The sequence below is a fragment of the Hyaena hyaena genome, unplaced genomic scaffold (assembly GCF_003009895.1).
Source record: "Hyaena hyaena isolate Hyena2069 unplaced genomic scaffold, ASM300989v1 scaffold_34, whole genome shotgun sequence".
NCBI lineage: Eukaryota > Metazoa > Chordata > Mammalia > Carnivora > Hyaenidae > Hyaena > Hyaena hyaena.
The window spans coordinates 1826232-1848404 of NW_024080665.1; the positions used below are offsets into that span (position 1 = coordinate 1826232).

The following is a 22173-nucleotide window of genomic DNA, read 5'->3' on the forward strand; positions in this document are numbered from 1 at the left end:
GTCAACCAGATGCACTATGTGTTCCCCATGTGGATCCTGATTTTTAGCAACTCAACTGTAAAAAGGCATTTTTGAGACAAAGAAAAACAACATGGATTCAGCATTAGATAATACTACAAATTATTACTAATTTTGTTGGGGGTGACATCAGCATTGTAGTTTCGGCTGTGTTTAAAAGAAAAAAGCCCTTATGTATTAGAGATACACCCTGAAGTATGTATGGGCAAAATGATAGGATGTCTGGGATTTGTTTGAAAATATTACAGCAGAAAAGAAAAAATAGGGACACAGATGAAACAAAGGATGGCAAGAACATTGATAAATGTTGAAGGTAGTCTTGGATTCATTATATTATTCTTCATTATATGACCCCTTACACAGTTCTCGCCACTTCTGTGAATGTGACAGCTTTTTCCTACTAAAAAAACGATCCATGCTGGGGCTATCTGGTTCCTTCCCTTTGGCTGAGCACCCACCCACCTCGGCACACCTACTTGTCCCCTGGCCTCTAGAGCAGGCAGGTGGGTAATCTGGGTCATGGATGGAAAAGGTGCTGTAATCTTGAGCCCTGCCCACCTTCAAAGGCTGTGCTTCTAAATTACCCTCACAATGGTCAGCAGCATGAGGCTCAGAGGAGACAGGTGACCCCCTGAGACCCACAGGCAACATGGGGCAAAACTGGACCGCAAGTCCAGATCCCTCTGACTCCAAAGCCATGGCCTTTCCAGCGGGCTGCCTCCTGGAGGTGCTGGGACCAGCAAAGGGTGTGTTGGGAGGGTACCAGGGTCCAGCTCGGGCTGGATCTTATCTAGAAAATGGCACAGTAACACCCAGCACAGGTAATGGGGGAAAACCTAAGGATGACCCACAGCCCCATCAGACTCAGCTAAAAGTTACTTTGTGAGGCTGCCTTAACTGCCCTGAAATTCAGTGACACCATGGAGCTCTCAATCACTGCAAAAGGAAAAAAAAAGAAAAAAAAGGTAATAAAGCTCTCATGCAGTCCCCAAGCGCCGCCTGGTGGTGGGAATCGGTACTGCCTCTGTTGAGAACCACAAAGTCAAGGTGTTGGTGCAAGAGGAACCCGGGGTCCAGAGAAGGGGGCGGGCTGGCCCCAGAAGACAGAAATATCTACCTCTCACTCTCTGTGCACCAGGCTCACAGCCTGGCACTTCACAGGTGCTAAGTCCTGCTTCACATGGTCCGCCGGTGCAGGCACTCTTGTTATCCCAGGACACAAGGTCAGGAAACCAGCACAGAGCAGACAGGGATGGGTTCAGGCTCCCACAGTTGCCAAAGGGCTGAGGAAGCATGGCTCTGGAACCACCCTCTAAACCTGTGTGTCACAGGGCTCTGACTTTGACTCCCTCTTGTCTCTAATTCAACCCTGTTCAACAACCTTCCCTCTAGCAGTGGGGTCTGAGCTGCACGTGTCCCTTCCGCACCCCACAGCCCAGAGGGTTCTCCTGCAACCCAGGGACCTGCTGTCTTCCCCACTCCACCCCCAACATCCTCACCCCCCACCCCCCGGGCCTTCCCAACCCACAACCTGGCCATGTCTGGCCCTGGCCAAATCTATCTTTCCAGGGCCCTCAGGACAAAAAGTTAAATCTTTTTAGTGCGACACCTTCAGGACTCCTCAGGATTCAGTCCCATCTGAGCTCCCCAGCTTTGTCACCCGTCCTTCCCATAAACCCCCCAAAAGGGCTAAAGATTCCTGCTATTACCATGTTACACATATTATCTCCCTTTCCATACAGGGTCCTCCCTACAAGGAGATAGGTCTTGGCTTGTCCCCCCGAGAATGGCAGCCCACCCCTCCCCACCCCCCGCTCTGTTAGGACCCTCCGGTGGCGCTCACCATAGGTGCCCCACGGTGGCCGATGAGGGCAGGCTTGGGGCCCAGGTCCTTTTTCTCCATGATGCAGGGAGAGGAGATGGTGAGAGGCGCCAGGTAGAAGGCAAACACCATGGCAAAGAAGATACAGAGAATGGCCATCTGGGAGGCTGCAGACACCAGCTGTGAGTCAGGCTACCTGGTGAGCCATCTGGCTTTCCACGAGGCCTACCCGTGAGTCCTGGGCAGGCTGGGGTCGGGGCAGGGGGATGCCAGAGCCCTCTTCCTTCCACCGGTCAGGACCCAGATGCGCTGAGCGGACCCTGCACCACAGCCAGCGCCCATCTTGCTGGGAAGGAAGTGGGCTTCTAACTCACTCACACACAGACTCATGGAGGAGGAAGCGTGTGAGGCTTGGGCTGCAGCCCTCGGTGGAACCCATGGGCCATTATGAAGCAGGACCACCACGCTGAGAGTGGCCACCCAGGTGAGGGCCAGGTGAGCGCAGGACAAGCTGGTTTTGGTACTTGGGAGGCAGCCATACTTACAGGACCGCTCTGCACGGGCAAACTGTCCTGCCACGATCCAGGAAAGCGCGGTGACGGCGGCCAGGGCCCCCACGTGCAGGAATGGTGCCGTGCCCTTGGGTGTGGGAAGGGGCAAGAGGGACCATGAGCTCCCAGCCATCCTAGACCCTCTGGTCACCAACATCCCAATGGCCAGCGTATCTCTGTCCGTGGGGCAGGCAACTCTGTCTCCTCAGAAACCCCAAGCTGTAGCACCCTCTGTGCTCTGACTTGCTGTGTGACCTGGACCCCTCCCTGCCCCCTCTGGGCCTTTGGAGGGATGTGAGTGATGAAAAAGCACTGCCTTGTTGTGAAGGTCCTGGGGAAGTGGCTGCCCAGCCCCACCTCACCCCCTCACCTGCAGGGAGATCAGCAGCACCTCCCACTCGTCCTCCCACAGCTGGGCCACGGCTGACATGGCCACTACCGTGGCCACCAGGATGACCACCAGCCCCATCTGGAAGGGGAAGAGTCACAGACAGGGGGTCAGAGCAGGTGTGCCTCGACAGCCCAAGCGTCCCCAGTGTGTCTGAGAGCGGGACGTGGAAGCAGAGACAGCGGGAGAAGCCCAGGACGGGCACAGGGAGAAACGGAGGGTGCAAGAGGGACCGACAAAGCAGGGAAGGGGGAAGCAGAAAAGAGGTGCAACGAAGCCAGAGACGGCTGGCCAGAAATGACAGTGAGAAACAGAGGCAGGAGGCGGCCGGCAGACCTCAAGAGAACGAAGGGAGGCTGAGGAGGAAAAAAGGTGGGAAGAAGTGGGGGGAGGGGGAGGTGCGGCCCCAGGGTTCAGCCCCGCTGAGGGGGTGAGGAGGGAAGACACTTGGCCAGTGGGGGCCTCTCATGGGCCCAGCAAGTCAAGTCCAAGGCCTCACTTAGCCCTGCCAGCAACCCCTGAGGTGAAGGGTGACCTGCCTAGGCCGCAGGGGCAGGAGGCTGAGGAGCTGGGTCCCCTGCAGGAGCGGATACCCTCTCAGGCTGGAGCAAGTAGAAGTGAGGCAGAGTTCTGGCCCACCGGCCCCACGGCTGAGGCTTGCTCCCAGCCCAAGCCTCCAGCCTCTACTGTGTTTATGGGGGCCCCTCTCAGCTGCCTCCTAGAGAAAGCGAGGAGCAGGACTCGGGACGGGACCTTCACAGAACAGAGCGCTCTGGGGACAGTTGACACCTGAAACCTCGCATGCAGCACAAGGTGCTCCCCCAGACTAAGCGAAGCCTGGTTTCTGGCTACTGGGCCCCCAGCCCCAGCCTCTACCCCACTGCTCGGCTCTCACTCCAGCCGCCTCCCACTCACCGCCAAGCCTGGCAACTTAAGGCTCAGGTCACGTCTCTACCCCAAAGCCCCCAACCCCCTCTCCATAATGGGCCAGTCAGGGCCCCCATCCCCTGCCTCCAACGACTTCCTACCACGGCTGCAAGCTGTCTCCCCACTGCCCCCCTTCCCTTCCTGCTGCGCCCTTCCCGGAGGCAGCCCAGCCGTGTTCGAGAGCCCTCCTGAACGGAACAACTGAACGAGATCGGAGGGTGGGGGAAGACCGTGCTTGCTCCATCTTCGCTCCCTGCGCCAGGCAGAAAAGATTCATTCCTGCCTGGGATTAAGTTTTCCTTTGGAGGTTTGTCATTCAGCCCATCAGCCCAGAAACGAATGTTCCAATAAGAAATAAGAATAAGGCTGAGATGGGTAGGGGCCTTTATGGACTGTAACGTACTGGCCCTGGGGGACACGAGAAGGGGGAGAAGAGGAGAGACGCAGGTACAAAGAGGAGGGCCTGTATGCCTGGGGCGGGGGGATGGACATCCTGTTTTCCTCCTGTTTATTCTTGTAATGTCCCCTGTGAGGTCATTATGACCTCGATTTTACACACAGGGAAATAGCTCAGCCTAAGGGTCTGCTTGCCCTGTAGCTCTGAGGGGGCAGATCAGGAAGCAAACTCCACTGTCTGCCTCAGAGGTCGTGCTCTTTCTGGGATGTCAAGCCGCAGTAGAGGGAGGCCAAGGAGTGTCCTAAGGGTCTCTGAGAATCCTCGACGAAACACAGGCTCCCTGCCCCCTGCCGCCCCATGCAGGCAGGCCCTGGGCACAGCAAATGTCTCCGAAGGGTTGTTGCTGACAGTCTTATTACATTTAACTGCTAGTGGAAATACTTGCAATAAAACTGATTTCCCATAATCCTAATGCAATTAAAATTTTCATTCTCTCTGAGCTTTGCAGTTGCTGTCGTGGCAACCATTATGCTCAGCAGCATTCCTGCAGTGTTGAGGGTCTGTGGGATCCCCCACCCCGGGCTTTCTGCTTAAGACACATTACCAGCACTGATTCCCAGCAATGTGACCATGACCATTGACCCCTTGCCCACGTGCTGGCGCCTGGAGGAGCTGGAAGGCAGCCTGGCAGAGGGGGCAGCAGGTGGGCCTCCTGGGGGCGGCTGGAATCTGGGTTCTGCAATCCAAATCGCAGGTGACAGGCCAGGGCTCTTGGGGCCACTGGAGCCACACCCTTCTGTCAAATCCCAGCTCTGAGGCCTAACAGGAGAGGCTAAACTCTGAAGCATGTTTCCTGAGCCGTGCCGTGGGAGGAGTGAGCGCCCACTCGCGAGGGGTTCAGGGATGAGGGAGAGAAGGCAAGTGGTCTGCTAAGCACAAGCGTTACCAAAATAGTGAATGCTTGCCAAATGTCAGTGGTGTGATTGAAAACGTGGGCATAATATCCAGTGACCAAGATTATTACAAGGCATGACTGAAACACTGTGTGGGAAGTGTCTGACGCACAGAGTAAGCACCCACTACAGGATGGCTACGGCCATCGCCATCGCCATCGCGAAGAGTGGCGCCCAGCATGACAGAGCCTTCCTAGTACACTGCTACTGGGTGGGGGCGGGGCAGGGGGAGGTTAGATGCTGGGAAGAACTGGGGAGCCTGGGCCGGTGGTTTGGAGGGGAGCCTGAATTCATGGGTAGCGCTGATGAAGGGAACGTGGTCAGGTGGTACACAGAGGCGCCACTGCCAGCCACCGGGGCCTGGGCTGGGGGCAGACGCACAGGCCCCGCCCCTGCTCAGTCAGTACTGCCGCATGCATGACTGTGTGGCGCCCAGTCCTCTTCCCTGGGCCTCAGGTTGGGTCACTTGCAGACACCTCCTCCATGCAGGCTGTGGGCTGGGGGCTGCCACCCCTGTGACAGGAGAGTCAGGCAGGGTTGCAGATGGGGCCGTGGGGTGTGATCAGTGCCAGGACTGGGTAGGGGGCAGCCTGGGGAGGGGGGAACTGTGGTCAGAGCTCCTCACAGCCGTGGTGTCTGGGCGGATTCCGGAGTGGTGGGTGGGACAGGAAGGGGACATCTCAGGGAAATGACCTCCTGTTTACTGGAAAGCTCCAACCACACTTCTCACCTTCTGGACCTCTGGACTTGTCTCCTGTGTCTGGGAAACGGGGTGTTTGGGAGGACGGGGAAGGTCCCCAAGTGCACACCCAGACCTGATCATGCAACCCTGCTTCCCCAAGAAGCACCCTCTGTGCATCGTCCTGGGCCCCTCTGTTCTGCAGCCCCCCCACCCCCAGGCCCCAGGGAACCAGAGACTCTCTAAATAAAGCTCATGATTAAAACACAACCTAAAATATAGTTCTTAAAGCAGTATGATACAAGCATGGACCAGAGAGAGAAGTAAAATTTAAAAACCCAGAAACAAATCTAAATACATTTTAAAAACTAGTCTACTATAAACGTGGGAGAGAACAGATTACTGAACATAGAGTTGGGACCTGGGAAGCCATCTAAAAAGGAACAAAAATCACACTGTACCCCCCTCAAAGAACTTCCAAAAAGGTAAAACAAGTAAATGTTGAAAAGAAAAATTAGGAACCCAGAAACCTATAATTACCAAATGATACCAACAGAGAAATTTTTTATCATCTTGGAGTGGGAAAGATTTTTTTAAGTTTATTTAAGTTGTGGGGCGGGGGGGGGGGGGCAGACAGAAGAGAGAGAACGAGAATCCCAAGCAGGTTCTGCACTGTCAGCACAGAGCCTGATGCGGGGCTCAATCTCATGAAGAGAGAGATCATGACCTGGACTGAAATCAAGAGGAAGACAGGCTTAAGTCAGGTTTAAATCAGGCTTAACTGACTGAGCCAATTTTTGACCATCCCAGCTGTCCCTAGGGAAAGACTTTCCAAAGTCCGACACAAAATCCAGGAGACAGAGAGGACAGATTCACATCCTGAAAAATTAAATTCCTATGGCAGAAACACAAGCCCAGTGGAAAGATGAATTAGGGAGAATCATTTGCACTTCACTGGCCAAAGGGGTAATTTTCTGAATCTATAAAGAGCTCCTACAAATCAATAAACAAAAAGCAAATGCCACAGCAAAAAGGGCAAAAGAGATGAAGAACCAGTTTACGAAAAAGGAAATGCAAATGACTCAGGCATGTGGAAGATGCAAGTCTAAGTCATCACAGGGGAAATGCAATTAAAGCTACTCTGAGGCATCACCCTCACCCATCAGATTGGACAAAGTCAAGACACCTGTGAATACGCTACGGCGAGGGTGCTTTCTAAGCAGACTGTGAGGCATGGGTTGGCGGCCCCTGGCAAGGAGGTACTTTGGCAGGAACGAGTGAAAGTGCATGCTCTTTACCTCGCACCTCCAGCCAGGGTCCCTGCCGCATTGTGCCGCACGCACTGGGATGTCCGGCTGGCCCACCAGCCTCGGGAACCAGGGATGAGACAGCGGGACAGGAGCAAGGGATGGACGTGATGGGAATGTTCTCAGTGCACGGAGGGGCAAGGAGCTCCAGTTTTGTCAGGGTGCAGAGGTAGCTGGCTGATACTTGTGTTTAGAGAGGAAGGAAATCAAGAAATGCAGATGTGTATTTGCAGGTACTTAAAATACCTCTAGAAGGATAGTAGGGGGAGTTACATTGCCTGCTTTTTAGTACCTTTTTAATTTTGAACCATGTCCATATATTGGATGGTCAAAAATTGGTTAAAACAAAAAGAATAAGGATTCTTTAGAATCTTAGGATGAAGTGACAGAATCTTAGAAACAGAATAAATAGTAGAATTTCTCGCTCCTGCTTGAACACTCCCAGCCCCCGGGAACCCCCTCGCTCCTGATGCAGTGGGTGCAGCCATGGATCAGCTCTGCTTGGAAAGACCTTCCTTGGGAGGGGACAGAGGGGAGAGGAAAGCGGGAGCTGGCACTGGTGCGGATGAAGGGATCGGACCCCCTAGCCCCAGGGAAAGGCTCCGGGTACTGGTCTCCGACCCCGGCTGGCTCAGTGCCTCCGGAGGCCTCTCCACTAGGATCAAGCAGTGATCCTGGCCTGCTGAGAACCAGGCACGAGCCTGAGGCGGTAAGCATGGTGAGTGCCAGCCCCCCTACTCCAGGTGCCAGCTGGTGCAGCTCTTTCAAGTCAGCTGCCCAGTGGAGAGAAGAAAGGGACTCATGAGGGGACTTCAGAAGCCCAGAGGACACCTCAGGATACAGTGACAAGCAGGAGGAAGCAGGGAGGGCTGCTGGCTGGTCTTCCCTCCTGTCAGACTTCAGTCCCTGGGATCTGACTCCCCAGCGCCTGGCCTCAGAGGCCCCTGGATGCCCACTGGTACCTGCCACTCCACACAGACCAGTTGGATCTGCCCTGTCCTCCCGGGTCCTGCTCCATGTCCTCCTTCTAGCAGGAAGTGAGTCCCTCCCCTGCTGCTCCTCACCCATCTCATGGGCTCATGGTTCCTTCTGGACCTTTCTGTCCCTTCTTCAACAGCAGGCTCGCTCTGAGCCAGACTCTGGGGAAAAAGAGATGTCCAGCCTCCCGCCAAGACCCAGGTGTTCCCAGGAAGGAGGGGCTCTCCTGATGGGCTTTGTTCCACCCATGCCCCCTGGGGCCTCAGGAAGGGGCGGCGTTGGCCACATACATTCAGCACCACACATGCAATGAATGGTCTGAGTGCTGAGGCTCGGAATTGAACTTGGGGCCCAGCCCTGAGTGGCGCACGGGGCCACAGAGATGGACGAAGCCAGTCTGGCCTGCAAGGAGCTCCCAGACGGGGGTGGGCCGGGGCCGGGGAGCCAGGCAGAAATGCACGGCATGGACTGGACGCTCAGGACCATGGCAGGGGAGTCCGCCAGGGCTGGGGAGCAGCCTGCAGGTGGGGGAAGCAAGGACTTCCTTTCCTTCCAAAGGAGAGAGAAAGGCAGGGCAGGGGTGAAGAGGTAGAGCAGAGAAGAGGCAGCCATGCTGGCAGGGCCTGAGGGGTGTCATGCAGCAGAGGCTGAGGGTGGCTGTCCCGTGCCAGCAGTTGGGAGATATTAGCAGGACCCGAGTCATCCAGGGCCAGAGCGCCAGCAGGGGAGCTGGGATGGCCCCGGGAGAAAGGGGAGAGTGGTAGGCAGGGCTCTGAGTTGGGAATGACAACACCAGCTTTACAGTGAGCTCACTGATGACTGAAGAGGCGAGGGGGCCAGGGCTGTGACCTGCGCTGGCCAATCAGCAGCTCCAGAGCTAGATTCTTATTAAGTGGGAGACCCCGGGCAAGTTCTTTAACCTCTTCATACCTCAGTTTTCCCAACTGCAAAATGGGATGATATTAGTACCTATACCATAGGGCTACCAGCGAGTGTTACACAAGTTAATATAGGCTGGACGATGAGAAGCATGCCAGGTACGTAGTGAGCACTCTGTTAGCTACTGGAACAGCTGCCATCGTGATCCCGAGGGAGGATGGCGTGTCCGAGCCCTTCCTCCGTGGCTACAACCTCCCTGCCCTTCCCCACCACCCACGGAGGCAGCCCTTACCTTGTGTAGCCAGTGCAGGTTCATCTGCTGACCCACGGCGATGTGACATAGTGCTAGGACCTGAAGACAGGGCCCGCGGGGTGACAGTCAGACACCATGTGTGACCTGAAGGTTTCTGCTAGTTCCCCAGACACCCTTCTGGCCACCACTGCTCGGGGCCTGGCTCAGAGCAGTCAACAAACCCTCCCCGTAGGCCATGGGCATGCCCAGCCCGGCCCAAGCGTGGCCTCCTCCCAGGTTGTTCTAGGCCATAAGCTCCTCCTCTACAATTTCTCCCTCAACAGGTCACTGGGCCCTGCTGCCCATAGGCTGCCCAGTTAATGTTTTGGGAGTTCAGGACCCCAGGATTCTGAAGCAGGCTTGAGCCCAGTCCCCAGGGAGCCCCTAGTCCAGCACAGAGAGAGACCCGAGTCTGAGGGAGTAGAGAACTGGGAGCAAGAACCAAAGCAGAAGTTTCTGGAAGAGATAATCTGCAGCGGGCCCTAACAGCAAGATGGCTCCCATCACCGGGTCAGGAGGAAAACATTCCAGCGTGGGGCTTGGAGGAAACCGAGCCCCAGGGGTGCAGCAGGCTGGGAGGACCCGGGAAACGCCAGCTTCCCTCTTTGGGCCAGGGTGGTCCTCCCATCGGCCCATGTAAGCCAGTCTACCCGCCCCCCCCCCCCCCCCCCCCCCAGCCCCGGGAGTAGGGTCCCCTGCCCTCTGAGACGGCCCACGTACCAGGAGGCCCGCGATGTAGGTGAAGGCAGCAGCCGTGGTCATGAGGATGGGCACAGACCAGTCACTCCAGTAGCCCATGCGGTTGTAGAGGTACCTGCCGGGAGGAGAAGGGGTTGGACCCGCACCGGGAAACCAGGAGGTTCCCTTGGGACAGCGGGCCGTCAGCTCTCACACAGCCAGGCTCAGTGACCAGGCCTCAGACCGGCCAGTGACGATGTCGCAGTTCCCGTGCTCACCAGCCAGGCCTGTCCAGGGCTCACAGCAGACACCTGGGCATGCCCCAAAGCATAAGGAAAACAATTCCCCATAATTCTCCTGCCAGGAAGTAACCGCTACCAAGACTTTGCAGCCCTTTTATTCCACTGGGTTTCCCTGCCGGGCTTCTGTATTTGTAAAGGGCAAAGCCAGGACCCTGTCGTGTCCGGCATATGCTCAATTTGGGCTCTGGAGGGAGGTACGCTGGGTTCAAATCCCCACTCTGCCTCTTACTGGCTCGTAGGACCCTGTGGAGGCAACATGCTTCCCTGATTCAAAGATGCCACTGATTGTGACATTCATCTCAATCCCGATGCTAGACTGTGAAAATCTGGGGTCTTAGGATTGATAAAATGTAATATCTGGTTTCTCTTAGCCTTAGTTTTCTCATCTCCAGGATGGAGATAACAAAGTGCCCTTCACAGGGTTTCCTGAGGATGAAGTGAGGCAAGGCACGTGGTAAGTACTCAATCAATCCTCTTGTTATTAACACAGGAATTTACTGAGGTCAGTAAAAATCCTGAGGAAATGTGATTTTTTAACAGCTATGTGGTCTGTTGAATTAATGAACCACATGTGGCCAACTTTCTACTGATGAAAACCATTTCTAATTATTCGCTTTTATAAATTAACACAAAAAAGAACATTTTGCACATAGCTTTCTATATTGTTAATTATTTTCTTAGGATAGACTCCTACGAAGAGAATTATGGGGCCCAAGGAATGAACTTTTTAAGGCTCTTGATAGATGCTGCTTAGTTGCTCTCCAGAAAGACTGAACCACCCACATCTTCCCTGTACAACTGGGGAAACTGAGGCTCAGAGAAGGCAGCAATTTACTCAGGGGAGTCAGAGACTCTGAGCCAGCACCAGGCAGTTTCAGGCCCTGCAGCCCAGGGCGATGGGAGGGGACACGAGGGCACTCTGGGGCACCCTGGCCTTCATCCTCAGATTGTAGGGGGAAACCTACCGCTTAGAAGATCACTGAGTGCACCCTCCACTACAGGTGGAAACACTGAGGCCCGAAGAAGGGTGGGACCTGCTCCTTGGGAACTAGTCCTGAAGATGTTTTGGTTCCACTTGTGTCTCACTTTTGGCAGGGAGCCCTCCTGGACAGCAGCAGCCCGCCTGGCCCCTCCCCGGCTCTCCGCAGCCAGCCCGGACCACCTGCTTCCTGCTCACACCCCCTCACTGTGTGAACTACCCCAGAGACCGTCGAGACCAGGAGGGCTGGGCCAGGGTCTCCTGAATCCCAGCACTGACTCCAAGAAACTGAGGTGACAGGCTGAGGGAGCTACAGGCCACCCCTAAGTCCCAGGCAGGCCTTCTCCCTACAGCCCCCCCAAAAGGGCAGGCACCCTTCCTCTGCGTGAGCTGCCAGTGACAGGGCGTGCGCTCTTTGGGCAGACTGGGTAGTTCTGTGGACAGCGTGATATGGTCAGCCACGCTCAGGTCCCTGTCCCAGATCTGCCTACACTTTGCTGTGTGACTGTGGAGTGTCTGCTTAACCTGTCTGAACTCTGGTCTCCTCAGACTGTCCTCAGTATGTATTTTGGCACTAAGTGGCTTTGCGGTGGGTGAGTCCTGCCTTCTGTGGGCGTTAGTCTCCCCGTCTGTACAAGATGGGGGTGGACCTGAGGCTCTCCCAGGCAGCAGACCTCCGGGTCAGCAGAACTGTCCAAGTCTGCAGAGAGGGCCAGCACAGAATGTTCCCATTTACGCACAACAGTGCCTGTGCTTTGGATACCTGTGGGAATGAATAATTGATTTATGGCATTTAATAAAGGCCAGAGGCCACCCCTGGGACTCAGGCTCAGCTTGCTGGGCTGTAGGGGACAGCAGCACATCCTTTATTGTGCTCATTCATAACAGAGGCACAGCCTTGTGCCATGCAGAGGGGAGCAGCTGCCCAGACTCCACTCACAGAGTCTTAGGATCATCCCAGAATCCTAGAACCACAGCCCGTTGGAAGTCCAGAGTCCTAGAAATCCCAAATTCTAACATCATGGCCACCTTCCAGCTGGAGGCCGGGCCCCCCCGGAAGCAGCTCTGAGGGTGACATGGAGCTCCGAGCCCTCCCATGGCCATTGTCTTGTTTCATCCTCAGAAAGAGCTGATGAGGTTGGAATGATCCCATTTTATGGAAGAGGAAACCGAGCCGGAGAGGTTCACCGTAGTGTGCTCACGGTCACACTGAGCTGAGCTGGGCTTCTAACCAGAAGGAAAAGACAGCACTGAATAGGGAGTGAGGAGGCCTGGCTTCCAAGCCCCAACTCTGCTCCTAACTGGCTATGTGATATTAGGCCTCAGTCATGGAGGAGTTCCCGTTAGAACCCAGGGAATCTCCCCCGATCCCATGCCCTTCACTGTCTGGCAAAGGCAGGCAGAGGAAGTGGGTGAAGAAGAAACAGGTACCCTTGTGTACCCAGGTACCAGCCTCAGACAGCCCTGCCCTTGGACCTGAGGCTCGTGCCCATAAAGGACCCTGAGCTGTTCCAGAACCATAGCATCGGCCAGTGCTGCCCAAGGTCCTGCTCGGGGACTAAGGAGGCCTGGGGTCTGGGGTCACCAGCTCTGCTAAGGCCCTGGTCTTTCTGGGCCTTGGGAGTCTTGTTTGCAAAGAGGTCCAGAGGCCCCAGACCCTCGCTGAGCCCTGCCCCTGTCTTACGTTCTTGTTTTCCATGAGGGCAGCACCAGGAAGGAGTTCCCCCCAGTGGGTATCAGCTGCTGCTCCGCCTTTGTTCTTTCCAGAGGACCTGCCCCCCAAAAGCCACACAGAGAACCCTGAGGGCCAGCCTGGGAGAGGGCCTCAAGCCAAAGCCATTTCAGCCCAGGGCCCAGGCCCCCACGTCCCCTGCCCACCACACCCCCACTCACCAGTTGAATTCATCGTAGTCATTGTGCACTTCCCACCAGAAGTAGAGCCAGGTGAGCGTGAGGCCGAAGGTGAAGGTGAGGAGCAGGAACCAGAGGCGTTCCCACTGCAAGAACAGAGCGGGGTAAGGGGCCAAGTGAGGTCTGGGGCTGGCCCCTGGGGTCACCTCCCATCCAGATGTTCTTCCTGCTCCCACTTCAGCGCCAAACCTGCCAGGCAGGACTACTCCCCTCTTTATACTGGTGGGGACCTGAGGCTCAGAGGGGGGAGTGACCCGCCCAGCACCACAGGCCCCAAAGTCACAAAATGGTAGAGAGTGAGGAACGGGGTCAGGGATCCACCCCGGTGGGCTGAGGCGCTTCCAGGGTGCACCATTCTCTCCATTCTGGGGATGGCCCCCAGGAGCAAAGGCCGTGTCTGCCTAAGCCTTCTCACTGGCGTGGTCACCTGCAGTCTGTGAGGTCACATCGCTTACCTCCTTCCCTTCTCACACACCTACAGCGCAGGTATTCTTTCCCACCCCTGCCCCACGCTACGGATAGATACACTGAGGCCTGGAGAGGTGAAGCGACTTGTCCTAGCCACACAGCGAGTGAGTGGAGCATTAAAGACCGCCCCCCCCGCCCCCCGCACTGCTCCTTCCAGAGAGGTCAGCAGGCACTTCCGGCTGGGCACTCAGGTTTATCCCTGCTTTCGTCTGTCGCCTTATCTCAGAAGCACAGCAAGCTGGGAACATCCTGCTCTCTGGGAAACTGCTGAGATCATCAGAACGAGCCAGGCATTTGAGGGGAAGTCAGTGTAGAAGAGAACAAAGACCACCCCCACCTTGAGGGGCTGCAGGCCTTGGGCGGCCTCTGTATCTCTCGCCTGACCACTGCCCAGAAGGCTTGCAGGCTCCCTGCAGCTCCCTTAGGCTTCTTTGATCCTTCCAGCCTGGAACCATGGTTTGGACCTTAGTGTAGCCTCTTGATGGCTTCTCACTGGTTAGGCAGCAGGGAAGCCCCTCTGGGGGTGTTCCCTCCACCCCTCTACCTTCCTCCCCTCCCCCAACCAATTCCCTCACTCCAGAAGAGCCACTCCTCCCGGCTTATTTGTCTAACATTCCCATTCACCTTTCAAGTCAGATCAGATGTCACCGCCTCTGTGAAGTCTTCCTGGACTTCACCTCTGCCGCCCACACTGCAGCCACAGCCTCAGTGCCCCGGACTTTAAACTTATGCCCTGTGCACCATGATCTGCTCATGTGACTGTGTCTCCCAAGCGACTGCAAGCTCTGCCAGGACACACCCTTAGCATTTATGACTGCAGACAGGGACGCGTGTACAAGAGGAGAGAAAGTTTGCTCGCTGTCCGGGACGCCTCCATCCTGTGCCTCCAAGAGACACCACGGTGGAGTGGTTATGCACACAGTGTCTGGAGCCCAACTCCCTGTCTACCACTTACAAGCCACATAACCTCAGGCATTACAAGCGGACACAACCCCTCTGCGCCGCAGTTTATTCCCGCGTGGCGTGAGGACCCTAATAGAACTTACACCACAGGGTGGATGTGAAGATGAAATGAGCTAATACGAGCCAAGGGCGCAGAGCCAGGGCTGGCTGGCAGTCAGTGCTCTGGTAGCTTCAGCTTCACGCTCTGCCTCTCCCTGCACGCAGGACAGGCCCTCCAACCCCGATGAAGGTCCGCACTGAGCACCAACTCCATGCCTAGCCCTGGGCAGGAGGGTCGGAGCCTGAGTGACAGTTGAAGCAGCCTCCTCCCCTCCCTGTCATGTACAGAGCCAGGCGGCCCTGCTTCACCCCACTTTGTACATCAGCAGAGACGTGGAGGTGGCACTGGAACCCAAGAATGGCTGGGACTGTCTGGGGGGAGCAGAGAAGGGCCGCAGCTCAGCCACGGCGCTGAGGGCTGGGGGCTGCCCCATCTGAGCCAGCACCCCCAGCCCGGCTGGCCTGGCGTCCCCCAGGTCTCCACTTTCTCTGAGTCCCTCTTGCTGCCTCCGATTCTCATTTGCTCACAAGTAAGAATTCATTCGCCCCCATTTCCTGCAGGGCGTAGCTGGCTGGTTCCAGGCCAGCTTAAACATCGGTCTTCCGAGTCTGAGCCACCTCTGGTCATGCCATGCCTCAGCCCGAGAATGTCACTGGCTTCAGCCCTCGCCTCTGCCCTCACACAGGCACCTCACAGGCCACGCTCTGAACTGCCCACAGTTCCTCAACAGGCCCCTTCAGGCCCCATGCCTCTGCACAAGCCATACCCCCCATTTAGCAGGCTACCCCTCTCTGGTTCAGGGGCCACCCTCCTCCTCCCTGAGGCCTTCCCTGTCCCATCAGGTGAATCTCATCTCCACAGAGCTTCCATAGCCCTGGCCCCATGTCTGTTCCAGCATAGACCCTGTAGTTCTAGAACTGTCTTTATATGTCATTCTCCTCTGTTATACTGTAAGCACCTTCAAGATCTAGGTGGTCTTCCTATTCCTGGGGTGGGAACTTAAGAAAATGTTGATAAAGTTAGGTGAGAAAAGACCCTTTCTCTTACTCTGCCATGAAGATGTCCACTCAGGAGAGATTTCACTGCGGGCTTACCATCCCACCCCCAGAGAGGGGCCCGCGGTCTTCTGTGGGCCCCCACCTGGCAGCAGTGAGTGGCCATCTGCCCACGGAGACCCTTCCACTTCGGCAGGGGTGAGGCTGCTGCACCTCTGGCCAGCACACAAGGTTCTGAGAGGGGCCTGGGTGAGGGGTGAGCCTCAGCCTACGATGGGTCCTATCCCAGGCGAGCAGCCTGGAATTCAATGCCGGTGGGACCAGGGAGCTAGCTATAGGGACAGTGGTACAGATGCTGGGGGATGTCCTGTGGTGAGGGATGGTGCATGACCGAGACGCAATTCTCACAGGTCTGCCGGGAAGACCAGAGGTGTGGGGGGACCCACAGCAGACAGGGGTCCTGTGCACTAAGGGCCGCTGTCCCTGCTTGGCCAGATCCTGATGGTGGGGCAAGAAGGGCAGGGTGAGAATGAGGGGCTCCCCTGCCCCAGTCCTGGACACTGGATAAGAATAGAGCTGGCAGGTGGGTGAGGCACTGAGGGCATGGCAGGTATGGGGGCAAGGCCTTAGTGTTAAGGAATGAGGAGCCCCGTTATCAGAACCGGTGTGAGCTGGGATGGGGGGCCACCTGGAAATGAAAATCCTGGGATCTAGAAGCTGAGGGCCCCATGGCCACAGGGAGCCTATAGATGGGGATGAAGAGGCCCAACCCTAGTAGGGAGTGGAAGGTCCCTGTAAGAACAATCAGAGGAAGGGCACCTGGGTGTCTCAGTTAGTTAAGTGTCCGACTTTGGCTCAGGTCATGATCTCATGGTTCGTGGGTTTGAGCCCCACGTTGGGCTCTGTGCTAACCGCTAGCTCAGAGCCTGGAGCCCGTTTTGGATTCTGTGTCTCCCTCTCTCTCTGACCTTTCTCTGCTCACGCTGTCTCTCGTTCTCTCTCTCTCAGAAATAAATAAAACATTAAAAAAAAAAAAAAAAGAACAATCAGGTAAAACCTGGATGGCAGGGGCTGGGAGACAGGGAAGGGACAGGCCAGGAGGCAGCAGAGGACATGGCAGGGAGTAGCACCACAAACAAAGAGGCTCCAAAGGGCACTGAGGGGCATGTTGGTGCCACTACAGGAGAGGGGCCTGGGCCTGCGCCCAGGAGGTGTGGGCTCTGAGGTCAGAGCCAGCTGGGAGGGACGGTGGAGCCCCCAGCCCTCTGTCACCTCTCAGTCTGCACAGGGCCTGGGGCTCTCTCTCTCTCTGGGGTCTTATCTCCATCTGCGAGCAAATGAGGAAAAGCCACGCCTCAGAGAGGGGCCCACACCTACGGCTGAGCGAGCTGGGGACCTCATCACCAAGAAGTGGCACTCACATCATGGTTACATGGTACACAGTTAGCACGACAATATTCCAGCAGATGCTGGACATGAGTCCTGGAGAAGGGGTGCCTTTTGTGAATCTGCACAAAGGCTCAATATGGATGAGTAGAGGGGAGTCAGAGGCTGAGGAACACACCTAAGATCACCAAGCAGGGGAGGACAGGACTCGGGTACCCTGACGGGCCTCCTTGAGAGCCAGCCCTGCGCAGCTCTCCCCAAAACCCACCCTTGCCGTCTTGGACCCAGGATACTAGTCCCAGGCCCAGCCTGCCGCCCCTGCGGTTCTTGCTCCTCTCTCTCTGGGCTCTACCCCAGGCCAAACCTCCTTCAGGTTTGCACCCCTATCCCTCCCCACCTGGAAGACCTCCTTTCCCTGAACACTTCTGCATAGATCCTTAGTGCCCACCATTCTGACCCTCAATCACATTCTGAAATGTGGAAATGAAAACAACTGGGCTCAGGAGGCAGATGGACCGATCTCTGCCCCTCTGAGCCACAGTTTCCTCACCTGTAAAATGGGGATGGCTGCTATTAAATGAGGTGATATATGTCAAGTGGCACACTGTAGACACATAATAAGGGACGGTTCCCTGGGCCATGGACTCCTTCAGGACAGGGATGGCTGAGATGCATCCATGCACCCGGGGCCCACATCCTGCAGAGCACAAGGTGATGCTCAGACTCGGAGTGGAGAAGAGAAGCAGGCGTGAGCCTGTGACTCAGGGAGGCTTCAGGTCCCCGGTGGACGAGGCCATCCACCAACCCAGACATATCCTCAGGCTGAGGACCGGGGGAAGGAGCTCCTGTGATACCCAGCCTCGTTCTGTTCAGAGCCTATGTAGCCACCGGACCAGGACAAAGGTCAGGTAGCTCCTGAGCTGGCTGGGCAGCAGCAGGAGAGGCCAAGAGCAGCTGGGGAGGGGACAGGCCCCGGCCCTGAGCTGCGTGGGCTGCTCTATTCCTGCACCGGGAGATGGGGGTGACAGGGAAGCCCGGAGGCCGAGCTCCAGAGGCTAGGGCACCCCCTGCCTCATCTCCTCCCATTCTTGTCTCCCCCTCCAGGAAGACGGGTCCCTCCCTCCTGCACCAAGCGACAAGTGTGCTGGCTTCCCAGAGGCCACCGCTCCCCTCACCGCCTCCTAATGATTGTCACGTCTTCTCCTCTTCCCCCTTCGTCTCAGTCCCGCCCACCCCAGAGCCTTCTGCATTCAGAGAAAAACGTGCTGAAAGAGCTTATTAGCAGCAGGGACTCATACCGTCACCAAGCCCAGCTGCAGCCACAAAGCCAGCCCTCCACAGGAAGCACGCGCACAGGTCCAGCCCACACCACACCTCAGCCCCAGGCCAGGATGCACGTGGACACCGCCGCCCCTCCTGGGGACCCTGCCCCAGACCCCCAAACAGACCTCAGAGCCTGAACTCTGCATCAGCAGCAGGGGCCATCCTTCCAATCTTGACATGGCCACAGACTCCAGATTCACAGGGTAGGGGAGACAGCTGCTTTGCTGGACTCCTGTCCCCACCCTGTCCCTGCCTCTGCAGCCCCCAGGGGAGGAGCCCCCCCAGCTTCTGCTCCTGAGCTGCAGGGATGGGCGCTTCCCTCTGGATGCTGTCTGATTCTTCCTTCTAAGACAGCAGCTGGATAGAGGCAGGCTGCCTTTGGGAGCCCAGCAACGCTTGCTTCGAACCCCAGACTGGCCACTTCCTACTAAATGGGTGACCTTGGAGGAGACGTTTACTTATCCTCTTGAGCGCCAGCTTCCTGCTCTGTAAAATGGGACCAGCAGGTAGGCATACGGCACAGACCAGAAGGGCCTACGACCCGTCCCTCCGCCCTGCCCTCAGGCGCCGCTGACACCCTCAGCCTGAAGCTGGTTCTCGAATGCCACACACAAATCTAGCGAAAGGGCAAGAAATCATTGGGGTCACATGACCAGGGCATGGGGGGCATATAAACAAGAGTTGGATTTTAATTCTCAGCTCTTCTCCCCAGGAGCCGCAGGGCCGGGGGCCAGTCACCCAGGACCAAGCCTCAGCTTCCCTCTCTGTTCACGGGGATGACATCACCTCTACCTCACAGGAGCGCTGCCAGGCCCACATGTGATTACAGATGTGAGCTGTAAGTCGCCAAATCCATGATGGTTCCTATAATTATCGTTTCGCATCTGACAGCCCTTTAATTATGCGAAGACAGTGATCAAGACGTCCCCCGTCCCCCGCCCCCCGCTCTACACCACATTTCTTCCGGTTGCTGAGGACAACCGGCAGCTCACCTGCTCCCACCCCAGGGCGGGTGCTGCAGTCGGCGGGACAAATAGTGCAGGCCAGCTCTGGAGGCTGCTATCCTAGGAGCCGACACAGATGAAGGATGGAGACCCTGGCATAGCACCTGCCCCGTGCCCCCTCCTGGCCCCACACTGCCGGCCGTGGAGGACACAGCCCCACGTGGGCTCTTCACAGAGTTGGGGCGAGGTGCCCCTAAGAGTCCTCCACTTGCTCCACCTCCTCTCTTCCTCCCCCAGCTCTGCAAAGCAGGTGGTGTAGTTGGAGGAAGGCAGAGCTCAGACAGGGGAAGTGATCTGCCCAAGGCCACTAAGGGCAAACGTAACAGTGGAGCCAGAATCCATACCCAGGCCAGGGTGCCTTCAGCATCTCCAACCGTCCCCGAGCAACAACAGGCAAGACCTGTAACTGTCCTCGTCCGACCGAGGAGGAAACTGGCCCAAGGTCACGCAGTGCGTCACAGGCAGTGCCAGGCCAGGAGCCCTGGAATTTCAGAATTAGAGAAGAGTTCAAAGATCATCTTGCCTCATCCTCTATAGGTCCAACTCAGAGATGGAGAAACTGAGACCCAAAGAAGGGGAAGAGCCTAGAACCAAGGACACAAGATTAAGATACAGTAAATTAGTACTATATAGAGGAGAGAGAATTCAACAGATGGTGTGGGGACATCTGGACATTTGGTAAAAAATTAGACTGCCACCTCACACCCCATGCCAAATCAGATCCCAGCACCTCCCCTCCACATCCTTGCCACCACTCTCTTCCAGTCGTCCTAGATGTATGCACTGAGCCTTGCACGCTGGGAGATGAATGAGGCCTGGATTCTGCTCAGAGCAATGCCCACAGATGACTGAGAAGCCAGCAGGCAATTCCAGTCCTAGGAATGAGTACGGTGAACGGGGCAAGTGTGGGCTGCTCAGGAGCTCACAGCCAGTTACTGGAGGAGAGACGGTCTGGAGGGCTTTCTGGAGGAGAGGATGCCTGCAGCAAAGCTGGAAGGAATGGGCTTGCTGGGATGACAGGTTAGGGAGCCTGGAATGGGGCAGAGGGAGAGAGCAGAAGGTATAAAGGCACAGAGCTCAGCAGTTTTTCTCTGGGGGAACTGGCTGCCTTTTCTATGGACGTATAAAAGCTCTATGTAGGAGGATTAACCTTCATAGTCACTGTATATTTTTTCTTTCTTTTTTTTTTTTTAATATTTACTTATTTTTGAGAGAGAGGGGGACAGGCAGAGTGTGAGCAGAGGAGGGGCAGAGAGAGACAAAGAGCTGTCAGCACAGAGCCTGACGTGGGGCTCGACTCACAAACTGAGCTGAAGCTGGACGTTTAACTGGCTGAGCCACACAGGTGCCCCTTTTTCTTTCTTTTAAAAAAATTTTTGAGAGAGAGAGAGAGAGAGAATTAGTGGGGGAGGGGCAGAGTAAGAGGGAGATGGAGGATGCAAAGTGGGGTCCACACTGACAGCAGACAGCCCAATGTGGGACTCAAACTCATGAGCCATGAGATCATGACCTGAGCCAAAGTCAGAGGCTGAACCGACTGAGCCACCCAGGTGCTCCTATTGTATATTATTTATTTCATCGTTTTACTTTAATTTTGTTTATTATGCTTTCTGTATAAAAATTTAAATTTTCATTTAGTCTGCTCTCCTCTTCTTTTCCTTTAGAGGTTTTGCCTTTGGTATCATGTTTAAGAAAGGTAGCCCAAGATTATATATTTGACTCATATTCTATAGTGGTAATTTCTTGGCTTGGCGGTTTACATTCGAATCTGTAATCCACCCAGCTCTATATTCATCTGTCTACCGCTCCACACGGATGTAGAGATACATGCACGCATAGAGGCTGGAAAGCCATTTCTCTCAAGTGTTAAGATTAGAATTCCTTCTACTTTACATCTTTCCAAATTGTTTGAATTTTCTCAACAAATGTGCACTTCCTCAATAGAGAAAAGGAATTTAAAGATAGAAAAAATTACATTTTAATCCATCTGGAATTTATTTTGGTTTGAGGTAAGAGGCAGAGATCTAATTTTATTTCCACCAAATGGATACTTCAGCTGTCTCCACACGCTTTGTGAAATCCTCCATCATTTCCACGTTCACTTATCACGCAGAATATCCTCACATGCATGTGCACTGCTTCTAAGCTTTCTAGTCTTCCCCAGGGCAGCCCTTTCCCCGTGCCTGGGTGCTGCTGGGCATGGCTCCTTTCACGGCGCTGAACTCTGCTCCCTGTGCCACCCCTGGGGTCCCCAGTCTGCTTTAAGGTCCCAGAATCCAGTGGGTGCCTGGATGGCTCAGTCAGTTAAGCAACCAACTTCAGCTCAGGTTATGATCTCATGGCTCATGCGTTCAAGCCCCGAGTTGGACTCTGTGCTGACGACTCAGAGCCTGGAGCCTGCTTCGATTCTGTGTGTGTGTGTGTCTCTCTCTCTGCTCCCCCCTTGCTCACAATCATGTCTCTCTCCCTCTCTCAAAAATAAATTAACATTAAAAAAAAGAGGTCCCAGAGTTCCTCTGTGCCCTCAGCACCGCACAGCCCTGCAAAGACTGGAGAGATTGAGGGACTCCTACCCACCGAGAGCTAGTCCGCTCTCCTGCAGGCTGGATCTCGGGCCTGCCAGCTCCTCCTCCAGTCATCGGCTTGACACATGCCAAATGGGGGGACTGATGCACCGGAAAAGGCTGGGAAATGTCAGATGTCAGCTGGGACGGGTGCGGGGAGCTCTGGGAGGGGAGAGACAGGCAGGCCCAGGCAGGATTACTCTGGCCCTGACCCAGGAGATTTGGGGGAGGGGGTGGCTTGGGGAGGTCTAAGCTGTATTACAGCCTTAGGGCCAAGCGGGGAAAGGGATTAGAGTCCCCTCCCCCAGCCAGCTCCTGACGGCCAGATTTATTTTTCTGGGCTACAGAGAGCCGGGCAATTAGGCCTCT

At 55.7% G+C, this 22173-nt stretch overlaps 1 protein-coding gene across 4 annotated transcripts in view; it reads right to left on the minus strand.

Moving 5' to 3' along the window:
• GDPD5 (glycerophosphodiester phosphodiesterase domain containing 5) overlaps window positions 1–22173 on the minus strand; it is an 85319-nt gene that overhangs the window by 13571 nt on the left and 49575 nt on the right. For 2 of the 4 annotated variants that reach the window (XM_039228727.1, XM_039228728.1), the window contains 6 exons: window positions 13044–13147; window positions 9912–10005; window positions 9192–9251; window positions 2762–2860; window positions 2386–2479; window positions 1862–2007 (listed from right to left, as the gene is read on the minus strand). In XM_039228727.1, the coding sequence (XP_039084658.1) occupies window positions 1862–2007; window positions 2386–2479; window positions 2762–2860; window positions 9192–9251; window positions 9912–10005; window positions 13044–13147 (597 nt within the window). Of the gene's footprint in view, window positions 1–1861; window positions 2008–2385; window positions 2480–2761; window positions 2861–9191; window positions 9252–9911; window positions 10006–13043; window positions 13148–13516; window positions 13610–14153; window positions 14235–22173 lie in introns of those variants that run through there. The other 2 variants (XM_039228729.1, XM_039228730.1) reach the window with 2 other exon arrangements.